This window comes from Falco peregrinus, chromosome 8 (genome assembly GCF_023634155.1).
Source record: "Falco peregrinus isolate bFalPer1 chromosome 8, bFalPer1.pri, whole genome shotgun sequence".
NCBI classification, from domain to species: domain Eukaryota; kingdom Metazoa; phylum Chordata; class Aves; order Falconiformes; family Falconidae; genus Falco; species Falco peregrinus.
The window spans coordinates 21,140,083-21,153,473 of record NC_073728.1 but is presented as its reverse complement, the minus strand read 5'-3'; the positions used below and the strand labels follow the sequence as shown (position 1 = coordinate 21,153,473).

General features: G+C 38.6%; 1 protein-coding gene across 2 annotated transcripts in view; it reads right to left on the bottom strand.

The window, feature by feature from the left end:
* Positions 1–11,780, bottom strand: part of SLC25A12 (solute carrier family 25 member 12) — a 51,851-nt gene extending 40,071 nt beyond the window's left edge. The window contains exons 1-4 of one of the 2 annotated variants that reach the window (XM_055812043.1): positions 11,684–11,780; positions 11,133–11,186; positions 5,576–5,718; positions 224–339 (exon numbers count right to left, since the gene is read on the bottom strand). In XM_055812043.1, coding sequence (XP_055668018.1) covers positions 224–339; positions 5,576–5,718; positions 11,133–11,186; positions 11,684–11,695 — 325 coding nt within the window. In that variant the 5' untranslated portion in view covers positions 11,696–11,780. Of the gene's footprint in view, positions 1–223; positions 340–5,575; positions 5,719–6,455; positions 6,588–11,132; positions 11,187–11,683 lie in introns of those variants that run through there. The other variant, XM_055812044.1, reaches the window with a different exon arrangement.
* Positions 11,781–13,391: the final 1,611 nt, after the last annotated feature.

The window sequence follows — 13,391 nt, the reverse complement described above, 5'->3', positions numbered from 1 at the left end:
AAAATTTTGATTCAAGAAGACAAACAAAATATATTTTGTTTCTGTGTATTTCTTAAGTTTGTATCACGTGAAAGAAAAAAAAAAAAGGTCTACTGCAAACTCTTAGGAAATCAGTAGAATACCGCACAATATGCATTTCTATGCACCAATGGTGATGAACCATTATTATGATTTATGCTGTTATAATTACTTTCTTAAACTGTTTTTCTTTAGATATTCTTACCAAATGTTACTTCTCCATTGCCACTCTTGTCAAATAACTGAAAAGCAACAATGAATATTGCATCTGGAGTACACAAAACAGATTCAAATGCCAAAAACTCTTGATAGGAAATCAACCTACAAAGGAAAATACAGAAGTTATAAAGATTTCAAAAAATTATTCACAATACCAATAGTATTTTGTGTTTGATACTCTAGAAAATTGTATGATCCAACTATTAAAATAAAATTCCAATATAAAAATGTTAAGACACTACACTAGAAACTGAAAAAGTATTTGTTACATTTAAGTGCTTAACCTTTATGCAATCTAGTTTCTTCCTCTATAAAAGAATTGAATTCTTCATATCCATCAACGACAAAATATAATAAATTCTCAGTGAATATACACAATTCATTACCTTGTAATTATAAATCTAAGCAGACAGCACTTAAAAATTAAGACATAAAAAACCCACAAAAATTCTACCAACATGAAATTTACAGGGCTGTCATTATATTACTAATTTATGTATATATTTCTACTGAGAAAGAAAAGATAGTTTAATGCAAGTATAGGAAAATACTATACATTGTTTTAAGAAAATACATACATTGCATAACATTCATTAAAAATCAACAGGTTCAGAAAAAGTTACACTTAACTACATATACAGAAAAAATATTACACTTCAAATATAACATGAACCACACAGTCATGTACTTGACAAGAAAGAAGGAAAGAAAGAAACTGTAAGAACATCTGGACATAAGGACAGTTAGACATGACCAAGGCAGGCAAGGATTTAAGTGTAACAGCAGATCACAAGATTCTGAGCTGTGTATGCAAGACAGTCACCGTAGAGAAAAATGCAACTTGTGATACGTTAGGAAAGCTGCCTCCGTGCAAGATAAGGAAGCAGCGATATTCCCACATACAGTTGCCACATCATCTCTGGAACGCTGCATAGAAATCGAAGTCCTTGTGTTCAACACATAAACTTAGACTTGAATGTATGCACAGGTAACTTATTAGGATAATCATAAATAACTTTTCTAGAGAAATTCAGCTAATTCTGACTAACAAAAAAAACCATCCAGAAGGGATCCCAATACTGTACATAAGAACAGCTACAGAAAGATAAACCCTAAGTCAGAAGATAAAGAGTAATGTTGGGTCAAGAATAAAATCACACATCCATCAAAGTAATTAGAGCAGGCACACACTGTGGCCTTTCCAGAATACTGCAAGAAAAAGCCTTAGTTTTAACAGCAAATTTGGTTTATTAAAACTACTGTGTGTTTTCATCCTTGTAAAAATAAAGGACTTAGCTTGATGACTTAGAATATTCCATCCAGTTACAAGTTCTTGAGCTCAGTTTATCGAAGTAAATGATGGGATATCTATTTTAGCATCAAATAAATTATCAATGGAAATTAAGAATTTTAATGATTTTTTTAAATTAAAAAAAACACCTTATTCCAGTAGATGCTGCTAAAACAGAATTATCACTATAGATGGTGCATTTTCCTAGAAATTGTACGTAATTGATCTGAATTTAGTACTCTTCATAGGAGATCATTAGCTCATAGTGATCACTTCACACATATACTGCTTATTGCTAAAGAATCAAGTATAAATTTTGTTCCCTACAGAAAAAAACATCAAGCCACACTATTCATTAGCTTATCTAGTCGTTCTCTGTCAAAGGATACATAAAGCAGAACTGAGATACTTTAAACAAGGTTACATCTGTTAACATTCTTGCATAGATGTATTATATAGAAAATACAGAAAAAATGTAGTGATTTTGAAAGGAATTCAGAGGTGGCAAATACAGAATTATGATATTAATTTGTCACATGTCAGCCACAAAAAGCAGAGATGCGAGAATGGTTCTTCAGATGTAAAAGTCAATTTCATTCAAAGGATGATCTTGGTTTAGTATCAGAGAAACAGAATATCCTTTAAAATAATTGTAAATACTGTCATTTCAAAATACATCTCACATACAAGCGTAAACCTGGAATACAAATTAATTCCTAACCAGGAAGCTTTATAACTGACAGAATAAAGTGACGATCTCTGCAGAATGCATTCATAGAAGCCTGAACCTGAAAGAAGCCGTCTTCAGACGTCTCACTTTAACAGTGCCTACAGCAAAAGGAGATAGACACATTCAATTTCCTTTCCATATATTCAACTCGCAATGCCTAAGAGCAGGGATATCCCCTGCAATCCTCCATTATCTGTTAGGGCAGAGATAACAGGAGCTGGATTAAACAGAATGATGGAGCTTCCCACCCAATCGCTACTCAAGTACCATTCAGCGAACCCACTGCATCAGAGTCCGTAACAATAGCAAAACACTCACCCTTCATTTTATCTGTAACATTTTAAAAAAATTCCTTTCCTGTTATGTCTTGTGTACCATTACCCTTCACAAGCAAGCACACAAAGTATGCCACAATTCTCCTCTAGCTTCCCTTTTTTCCTACTACAATTCTTTGCTCTTTTTTTCCCCCCACATAACATAGCTTTTAGATGTTACGTATAGCTCTGTTGTGACTCTCCATTATGTGAAACACCAACTATTTCGTCAGGACTTAGTTTAAGAACAATTTCCAAATTTTAAGAATGATAAGCTGATACAAAGAGTACCCGGAAACAAGCAATTAAAAATTAAGAATTCTGAAGGAGTACTGTGAAATTTTGAAGGAAGAAGAAAAATCCTTATTTCTATAATCGCAGTACCTACTAATGTTAATTGACTTATATAATTGGGAAGCTGGTTTTGACACATATATATATATTTAAGTACATTATTCAGAGAGGATATTTATCCTAACTTCAAAACTACTGCCTGCAGTCTGAAGACATAGGAATGCTTAGACCATCAGTGAAATCCCATTGTATTAAACAGATAGCAAAAAGGCAGTTTAGGCCAATTTCTAATTTAAGGATCATCACATGAATTTCTCAGAACATGCATTTGTAACAATGAGGAATAAACGCTTGAAAAGTGAACAGTTGTCTGTTTTAAGAATTACCTTACAGACTTCCACTAGAGCAAACCAGTCTTGTACTGTAGTAATGGGAGAAGGCAACAGTACTGAACAGTTAACTAAGGATCAAGTTACTATCAGAAAAAAAGTACAAAAACATTTTTTAAACATATGCGTAAAGACAGCCAGTTCCAAAATGTGTGCTTTTTTTTTTTAAAGTGCCAAACTGAAATCTAAATGAGTTTTTAAAATATTCACAAAGAAAAGTTACCAAGGACACTTTGAGTATTTATTTGAAGGGCAAGCAAGGCTAAGAGAATATGATAGCAGATACAGGAATTAAATTTTGTAACAGAACCCAACACTTCTCAATGACTTGCTGTGTGCTGGGCTGTCATTTAATTTACAAATGTATGCATGGAATAGGACTACTGATACTTCCTTGGACTTCATAAAGTAACTTTAAGTGCTTGGAAAGATGTAATGCATTCTGGAATTCAGTTGAAGATTACAATAATTATTCATGCTACAGATTAAACTCTCTGTATAGATTATATAGTTATTAAAGTCTGAATTTTGATATATTACAGCTCACTACAAATGCAAGAATGCAAACATAAAAGTAAATAAATTAATGAAGATGATGATGATGCGTGTATAACAAATTTTCACATGAAATACAGATTAGAGATAAATATAGATTAAAACATTTAGGGAAATAAAGTTTCAGACTTCAGACAGACAAACATTTCGCATTGCAGACCATATGGTAATAATTCCCATTACCATTGTTACCATAGATAAAGCACACTTACCCATATTTGATTTTCTCACTTCAAATATCACCCAGATTTGAAACGAAAATAAACACAACCAAAAAAAAAAACCACCAAACTTATATTCACAGGGAAAGCAATAAAAAATTGATGCTTCAATGTCAAGTTCTGTTGTAGCAATAAAACAAATTATTGATTTCTTACTATAAGAAAGATCCTTTTAAGACATTTTCTGAAGAAATGCACACTGTAAAAGATAACCAACAGCTTTCAGAGAAACAAGATACTCAACATGTTGGTTTACGAGTCATCAATTAGACTCTTATTTCAACAGATACGTACAAAATAGCCTTTTCAATTGATAATATTGATAATGGTCATAATATTGATAATTATAATAATCAGTGCAAAAAACTGCAGCCATGTATTGCAGAGGGACAGGTTACTTGGATTTATGAAATGTATGTATGTATCAAATGTATTATCAAAATGCTGCAGCTTTATAAAAAATATAACCAGGTAACATTACAGTAAACAGGAGATCCTACATTTGTCATATAGTGTAAAATGTATACAGCACATACAATTTCATTTGTAAAGCACAGATACTGTGCAAGCTGCTCAGGATAACATGCAAACTAATAAAATATTCTAAAGCAGAACATAGGAAAACAAAAACATTTAAATTATGCCAAAGGTCAGATATAGACTCACAAATCCAGGGAAGTTCAGGGGCTTTCAATTTAAAATAAGTTACATCTATGTATTTGCAAACATATTGTATACTGTTTTAACAGCAACTTTCTCTCTCTTCTCTACAGAATACCCACTCCCTTCTGCATTCTTGAGCTGTTCTCTAATCCATCTTAACCTTCTCACTTTACTTGAACAATGTCCACACTTCCTACTGCAATCCAAGGCCAAACCTAGAAGCCTACATACAGCAAGAGAAAAGGCTCCTTTGAAGACAACTGAGTTTGAGGGTACTACCTCAGCAGAGGGGACATTTTGTAGATCAGTATCAGAGAACTGTCTAAAAGCAAGTAGTATCATCTGTAAACAAAGTTGGAGAAGTTTTATGTGGTGTGACCTCATCTAGATTAGGCAAACATCTTCATTCATAGAGTCATTATACCTCTTTCCTAATAGCTAGCACTCTAAAAAAGACCTCAATGGTTTAATTTGAATTGCACACTATAGAAATAAAAAAGATCTTCCATATTTCCACATTTTTTTACAGGTACAAAGGACTCTACATAGTATCTAATCATGGATGTGAGCATACAGAAAAGAACTTTTCCAAGGCAATCATACGTCAAACATTTGCCATTCAACTTCCTCTGCCGCAGTAATTCCTTTGTAGTAATTGTTAAAACTCCATTAAAACTTTAAAAGTGCACGTTAAACATCATATTTTCCCCCCAATTTCCACAGATTTATAGTCTACTGTACTTGAGAAAAAACTTAACGTCTAACTAAGCTTAAAGTGTAATAAAATCAATAATGTATTTTAGAAGATGAAATTATCAAACTCATTCGTTCACATATTTACCAATGCATTACAAGCTTCTAATGGAAAGCAAAATTCTCACCCATCCTTAGTTTGATCTGCCACTCCGGCCAACAGCTGCACTGTTTTAGGATTGTAATGCGGATCTGTATAAAGTCCTAGGTATTTTTGCACAAAATCTTCTGGGGTCATGTAACGCTCACCATCTTTCTCAACACTGGCATACTAGAGTAAAAATAAAAAACAAAACCACACAAACAAAAATGAATCCATTTAGATGTTAATTACCAGTGATTACCAAACTAGTATCTTTACTGAGTATCGCTTAAAACAGTGCACAACTGTCTGCTCTGAAATTAAAGGGCTTGATTAAACTAATAGCGTTACTACACTAGTTGCATATCACCAACAATCAGATTATTCCTGTAGAATAGATGTGTTCATATAATGGCCAATATCTTCTAATAAAAAGACAATTACACATTTTCAGAAACTGTCAGGTAATTGCATAAATTTATAAAAATCACAGCCCTGCTGTAGCTTTCCATTTGCAGCTACACTGTGAAAACACAGCACATAAATTTTCTTACATTTCTAGTAGCAGATATCTTTTGAATTGTTCCTGATCACTATTTTAATTAGTTTAGAAAATATATATTATTTCTTTTCTCTTTTTGTGAGAAATACATTTTCAAATTCATTTTTATCCTGAAACGAATGGCATCTTTCATTTAAGTAAAAATTCACAAACACAGACAAAAAGGATTTGAATAAATGGAATTGTTTTGATTTTATTTTGAGTTTTAATTTCATTAACAACACATTTTCAAATAAAAATCACAAGGAAATTTTAAATTATAGAATTTAGATATTAATAAAACTAACTAAAAATAAAAAAACAAGTACATCTTTATTACTTGTATACCAAGACAACTGCCACATGTCTGTATCAGTATTCTTACCGACTGCTTTTCTGTTTCAAATAATTAATTGCTGGTTCTTATCTACAGGTCAACTTTTAATTTAAAGTGAACTTCTTAGCATAAAGTAAATTCCTCAGCTGTCCAGTTACACTGGGTAATACCAATCTTGAACTAAGAACATGTGGAGACAGGAGTAGAAAGCATCACAAGTGATGAATAAAAGGCAAATGTATTATAGAAGTTCATATACCTCAGATCATGTTTCAAGATGGCAATGTAGTTGAAGGAAAAAATTCTTGTGGTTTATTTATAATATGAGAGCAATCTTAGAAATAAAACCTAAGTTTTCAGATTACAAAGTTAAATTATGTTTGCATCCTGGAACACTGAAAAGTAGCTTGAAAAAGATTTCTAGTTTCCTAAACAACTGTGACCCAATTTGGTTTGACAGTTGAGGTTTTTCTCAGCATATTTGCCCACAAAACCTGTAAGCAAGCTTATTTGTTTACAATCCACCTCTTCTATTCACTCTCTACTGTAATGTCTACTCATACACACAATGATCTAGATGCAGACCTTCAAATATATACATAGAATTGCCTTTCTACTGAGAAAGTTTAAAAACTACACAGTTGTTCCATTAGAATTTTGATTTGCAATGGAAGTAATGGGTTTTAATTAATTTGTAAAAACATAATTCACCTTTCCAGGTTCTAGTCATTCACAGATGACTATATAAGCATTCTCTGCAGAAAAATTAATGGTAATGCCCCCCAAGACCTATAGTGCAACATCTACGCTAGTGAATAAAGTTCAATTAATGGCCTTATCTGTGATTTGTAACTTTTCCTCTATATACAGCAGTACCTTGATTAAGTTGACACAGCCTTATGTGAAAGAGTAACAAAATGGGCCCTTACTCTGCCAGGGACCCACAGGAATCAGAATATCAACAATTAAGACATAACAACACATAATACCTGTTGATGCCATTATGATAAAGGGGATTATTTACAATGTCGCATGCCTGTTTCAGCTGTATGCGCCCCAACCGATACAGTCACAACACTATTTCAGCGTAAAGAAGCTTGCATCAGCATCAACGCCTGCCTAAGCTTCTCACCTACCTCTTCCACAATACCAGCCCCTCACACCACCTATCCTGCTTCCACTCTGTAGCTGCGATGACGGCTGTTTGCAAGGCTGCACTGTAAACCACATTACTGAACTAATGCAGAATCAAAATAGATTATTTCCACAAAAATAGGAAGGAATGGACAGTAATCCTTTGACTCAGCACTGCTGCTGACATGACAATATAACGAAACTGACTTCACTGAATCAACTCAGAAAGGTTCTCTTCTCAGTCATATACAGATGTGACTAAAAAAATGCATTATGAAGCACAATTCTGCTGCAAGACATGCAATCCAAAGAAAGTTTTATGTACGAAGGACCATCAAACATGCAGAGTAATACAGAGCATATCTTCAAGAATAACAGAATTCAACTGTATGACAGCAGAGTGCATATCAAGGACAGCCAAGATCTAAAAATCATCATCTTTTTTTTCTTCAGACACCAATTTATCAGAGTTCATTACAAATAGTGAACTGTTTTACAATAAAAACTGTGTGGAAAGTTTTGTTTAAAAAAATTGAGACAAAAATAATTAACTGACAGATACATTGAGCTCCATATGAGAAGGTCATGGTATTTTGAAAGAGCTTGGCAGCAAGCCAATAAATTAAGGCCTGACAAAGTAGCCAGGCATGTATTTACATTTGTCCTCAAGTTATCTTTTCACCATACAACTTAGGTCAAGAATCTTTTAGCACAGAATAGGCAATTGTAAACTATATTTTAATTTGCACATAAAACATGACATCAATTAAATATTTATTTCCCTCACTCTTGAATTATATTTATAATACAAAATTCCTACTATACATTTATAGACTATCTCAGGTAAGCACTTGATGAATTTGCATGAGATTTTTTCGTAAACATCATCACGTAACATGAACACACAGGAACTCTAGTCGTGCAATATAGTGCTAGGTATCATCACACTTTCAAAAACAATCCTTTCCTTGAAAAATTGGCTCATTTTCAATTTAAAGGGGTTTTCTATCCCAATGATTTTACCTGGGCAGAGGAGAAATAAGTTCCAAAACAAAAGATATCTACAGGTACTCTTAGCTTTTTTTTTTGTTGTTAGGCTAAGCTATGAGCAAGAGATTCAGGATGTTGGGGGGTGGTCAGGGGGGAAGTTTCCTGTATTAAAATTGGAAATTTGATTTTGTTTCTTTCTCCACCTTGCTGGAACAGGTTCCACTTGCATTCAGCAGGCAGGGAGTAATTCAACTATATCCCCCAAGGGCTGACTGGGCCTTGCCTGAGAAAAAAGAATGAAGGCTCACTACGAAATCTGGTAACTATTGTTATACATAACTCTTTTATCCTTCCGTGAATTTTTGTTTTGTTCTTTTATGGTTGTTATTGAAATCAGTGGTTAGCAACACCAGAAAGGTAACTTATTTGACGGTGCACAAACATGACATTTCAGTGTCTGCATTTCAGTTACAGGACTACATAGAAAGAATAGCACATCCTTTTAGTACAAGTCTAACTTAAGATTTTTAACAGTTTAAAATAATAAAAAGAAATATATAGCAAGCCTCAGAAATTCTAAGAGAAAGGTATATATCAAGCAGCCATTAAGATACAACATAAACTGGATGGACAGAGGGGCACATATCACATTAGAGGGTAAGCATGAACAGAAGGAAATTTAAGTACGCTTTCTATCAATAAGGTGGATGACGAAGAGGCCTAGAGTTCACATCTTCCCTTCAAACCATTTCCAAGGGAAGCCAAATTTAGGAAGGAATGCACGACCTTTAGCTGAAGCTCATAGAACAGGCCGGCACTCTCAGCAAAGAGCACAACATAGCTGACCCCTGATGTGCGCAACACTAGTAATATTTCATAAGACTTTCTACAACTTAGTCTTGGAAAGCATGGGCTCTATTCTGATTTTGAGTTTGCAACTAAGTTTGCTTGCTACCTATCAAACAAAAACCACAATTTCAAACTCAATTATAAACAAATCTAATCCAACAGAAATACAAACTTCCTTTCTATGCCAGAGGTATATGTGTTGTTTCTGGTCATTTACTGCAAATCTCAGATACTCAAGGGGAGACAGGAGAGCTTTTGTATTTTTCATTCCTCAGAGCACAAAACAATCCACAACTTACTTTGCATGTTTCTTTGAAGACTGCAAGATAAGACATGGAAAAGACCAAAATCCACTGTCTGCTTTTTAGGTCAACAAAACATGTACTGTCAGAGAGACAATTTCAAGATGCAATTGTACAACGTTCTTCCTCTCCACTTTTCCCTGTATGACCAAAATCAAGGACTTCAAACCATTACTTATTTCCAGAAGCAAGCACTCCTACTGACTCAAGTCAAGAATCAAAAAAATTCCACATTTCCAAGTTGAATAGAAACCATATTTCCCTTTTTTGCAACCAGATATCCAAAACTATCTTACAAGTTGGAAAAGAGCTGTGTGATGTTGTAGAACCACACATTTTTATACTGTATTGATATTTTTTGAATTGTATTTTCATGTTGCTTATTTATATACTGTACTGTATTCCTTATTTACAAAAGCTAAATGATCTATCAACAATAAATGAACCTGTGATAGGTTTTTTACTAGAAACTAAACGCTGAGCTTTCACCGTTTGATTCCAACATTCTAAGTTTTCAGACTCCTGCAACATTACCAGTGTAACCCAGTAGACAAAAGCAAAAATCTGCCAGAACTATAGCTGGGATATAATTTCTCTCTCTCAGGTAAAAAGGTCTCTTCTGTCTACTTATCATATGCGGAAACTGTTAGGTAATACAGTAAGACCAAACGATAGAAGTCAAAGATTAAGTAATTGATTTTATTATTTACAGTATTAGCTCTAATACTTGATTTTATATTCTTTCCCTTTTCATGGAGGAAAGCTTCTTGAATATACTGTGTAATATTCAACATAAAGGGAAAAGAAAAAAGGTATTTTAGTGATTCTGGAAATACCAGTGGCCCAACTATGGATGTAAAACAATAGTTGTTCTTATTCCATCTGCTGGAATCAAACCTTCATTATTGAAGTTTTAGGACTGACTGAATTTTCCTTTCACATTGTGCTTCACTGTAACTTAAGGGGAGTGAAGAAAGCTTCATGGTGTTATTTAAATGTTAATTCTAAGGCCCTGCAAGTGATAGTATTATGAAATCAATCAATCTTAAGAAATCAATTTTAAATTCTAAAAACATTGGCAGTCGTCAATCTGTTTGGAAGAGCAACACAGATAAACCCTGAAGGCAAAACGTAACAGCCATGGAAGAATTTTTTAGAATCTTTCAAAAGCGTGTTTAAAAAAATAACTAGTACTTAGTTATGGCTTTAGCTATTTGCTTTATAGGAAACTGGAGCACACTTCATAAGATTATTTAGGATTATCATTTGGAAACAGTTAATCGTGACTGGTGTCAGGAGCAGTTTCTCCTCAGCACCTGACGCGCTGCGCCTACAAAGTGAACTTTTAAGTGTCCCACAGGCACAACCTGCGTGCGATGCGGTGGCAAACCGCTGAAAGGGCAAAAAATAAAAGCCCTTGAACCGAACACCATTAGACAGATCTCTTTACCTGCAAAAAAATACTTCGTAGTTCAGCAGGATCCGCTCTTTTGGTTGATTGCACCTGTGAACACAGGCAGGTTAACGCCTCGCCAGCCGGGCTACCGGCAGAGCGCGGATAAGAGCCGCCGGTGCGCCCGTCAGGGCAGCAGCGCCGGGCCCCCACCCGCGCACTGCAGGACCCCCCCCGGCAGCTGCCAGCCGCGCGGCTGCCTGCAGAGCCCCCCCCGCGCGACGCCGGCCGTTACCGCCCGGCGGGCCCAGCCCTCACCGCCCGCGCGCGCCAGGTAACGGCCCCGCGGCCGCCCCACGCCCGCCGCCCCCGCGCCCCACCGCCTCACCCCGGAGGGCGGAGGCAGGGCAGGCTGCGCTGCGCTGCGCTGCCCCTGCCCCGGGGCCGCCCCGGCATCGCCCCCCCCCCCCCCCCGCCGGCGACTTCCCCCGGCCCCCCGCGGGGCTCCCGCATCAGCGGCTGCCTCCTCCCGCCGCCCGCCTCCTCCCCGGCCGCCCCGCGGGTCGGCCCCTTTCCTCCTGCGACAAGCGACGGAGGGGGAGAGTCACCTTGACCGCCATGCTGCGCCCGGCGAGAAGGAGGAGGAGCCGCCCGCCGCTACCCACCCGCCGCGCCGCCGCAACAGCCGCCGCCTCAGCGCAGCGCCGTGGTAATGAGCGCCCTGCCCTGCCCTGCCCCGCCCGGCGCGGCCCCGGGCTCCCCTCAGCGGCCGCGGCTCCCGCCGGCAGGTCCCACGGGGCGAGGGGAGCAAAGCGGAGCCCGCCGGCAGGGGCCTCGGCGGGTGCCCGGGGCAGGAGGTGCGTCCTCGCCCCGCGCCTTGGCCACCACACGGACCCGCGGCCGGCGGTGCTGGGCACCGGCGCTAGCACGGGTTGGACGGCGGATCACCCGCCCCGCCGAGGGCACCTGGAGCGCGGGTGTGGGTCCGTGCTGCAGGGGGGCGCCTGGTAGCACCTCCACAGTGCAAAACTGAACTTTTTAAGATGCTGCTGGAACTCCTTTCTCGCTTAACAGATGCAGCCGTGCCCCTGAGGGTCGGCGAGGCTAAGCTGGTGATACCAAGTGCTGGAACTGTTCACAGACCAGCATTCTGGCAGCACGGCTGCGAGGCGGCAGTAGCCCCGTATTTCAAAGAGGCACAAAGGAATCAATTCTGGCTGGAATTCAGTAGCTTCTGACAGCTTCATAACACTTCAGCAGTAGAGCACGTTGACTTGCTTTAAGCATCGAAATGAAAAACATGCAGGCCACAGCCTCAAGAAGGGAGAAATTTATACTTTGTTTGGACAATTAAATCACAGTAAGTGCTTAAATAATAATGCATGTTATGTCTTGCTGTACTATTTCAAGGACCCAACAACATCTTTCTTATCACATGTGACTGGAAAACATAAAAAGGACAGCTTCTGTTATACCTCAGATAACACAGTGCGATATAGATTTACATTATAGTAGTTGGGAATTCATAATGGTGGTCACAAAACAAGGGCTTATAACCATAAGTTTAGAACAACGCATTTTCTTCAGAAAGCAGAACTTTTTTTGGCTACAGGTCAACAAGAATGTCCTGAAGATAATTTGGAGTTCACATACTATGTATATGCCTATGTGCCAGCTGACAGCAGAAACAGTTTTGCTAGAAATCTGCCTATTTGTGAAGTATTTGGCCACTAAACCATCTTGTTCGGCAAGTCCATATCTATGCTAATTGCAGTTATAGCATCCATCAGAAAACTGACACAACTGCAGAAATCTCCATGTTTCTTCCAGCCGTGGCTGTAACAAGTGGTTCACCGTATCTCTTTTACTAACAGTAAGGCCTTATTTTCTTCCTCAGAGATGTAACTGGTGTTGAGCCATGAGGTCTATACGTGCAGGAAGAGTGGAAGTAAAAGAGTTGCTCCACCCGCTCCAAAGCGGGAAGGGAAGATGCTGTACCCTAAACCTCCTCACAGATGGTTAACATCCCACAGGCCCCCGGGCTGCGGCCGGGTAACACAGCCCAGGTCCCCGCACAGCGCTCCAAGGGGCTGGCAGCGGTGCACTCCAAACGGCAGAGCCAGCCAGCGCCCGCCCGCTGCCGGCGGTGCCCGCGCCGCCGGGCCAGGTGCGAGGCTGCGGCGGGCAGCACTACGCATGCGTGCTGGCCAGGCCGCGCCGCGCCCCGCCCTCCCCCCGGCGGCGCCCTGCGGGCGGGGCCACCAAAGGAGCAGTCGCGCGGATGCAGTTCTTCAAGGCTCCCGCCGCGACGGGGCG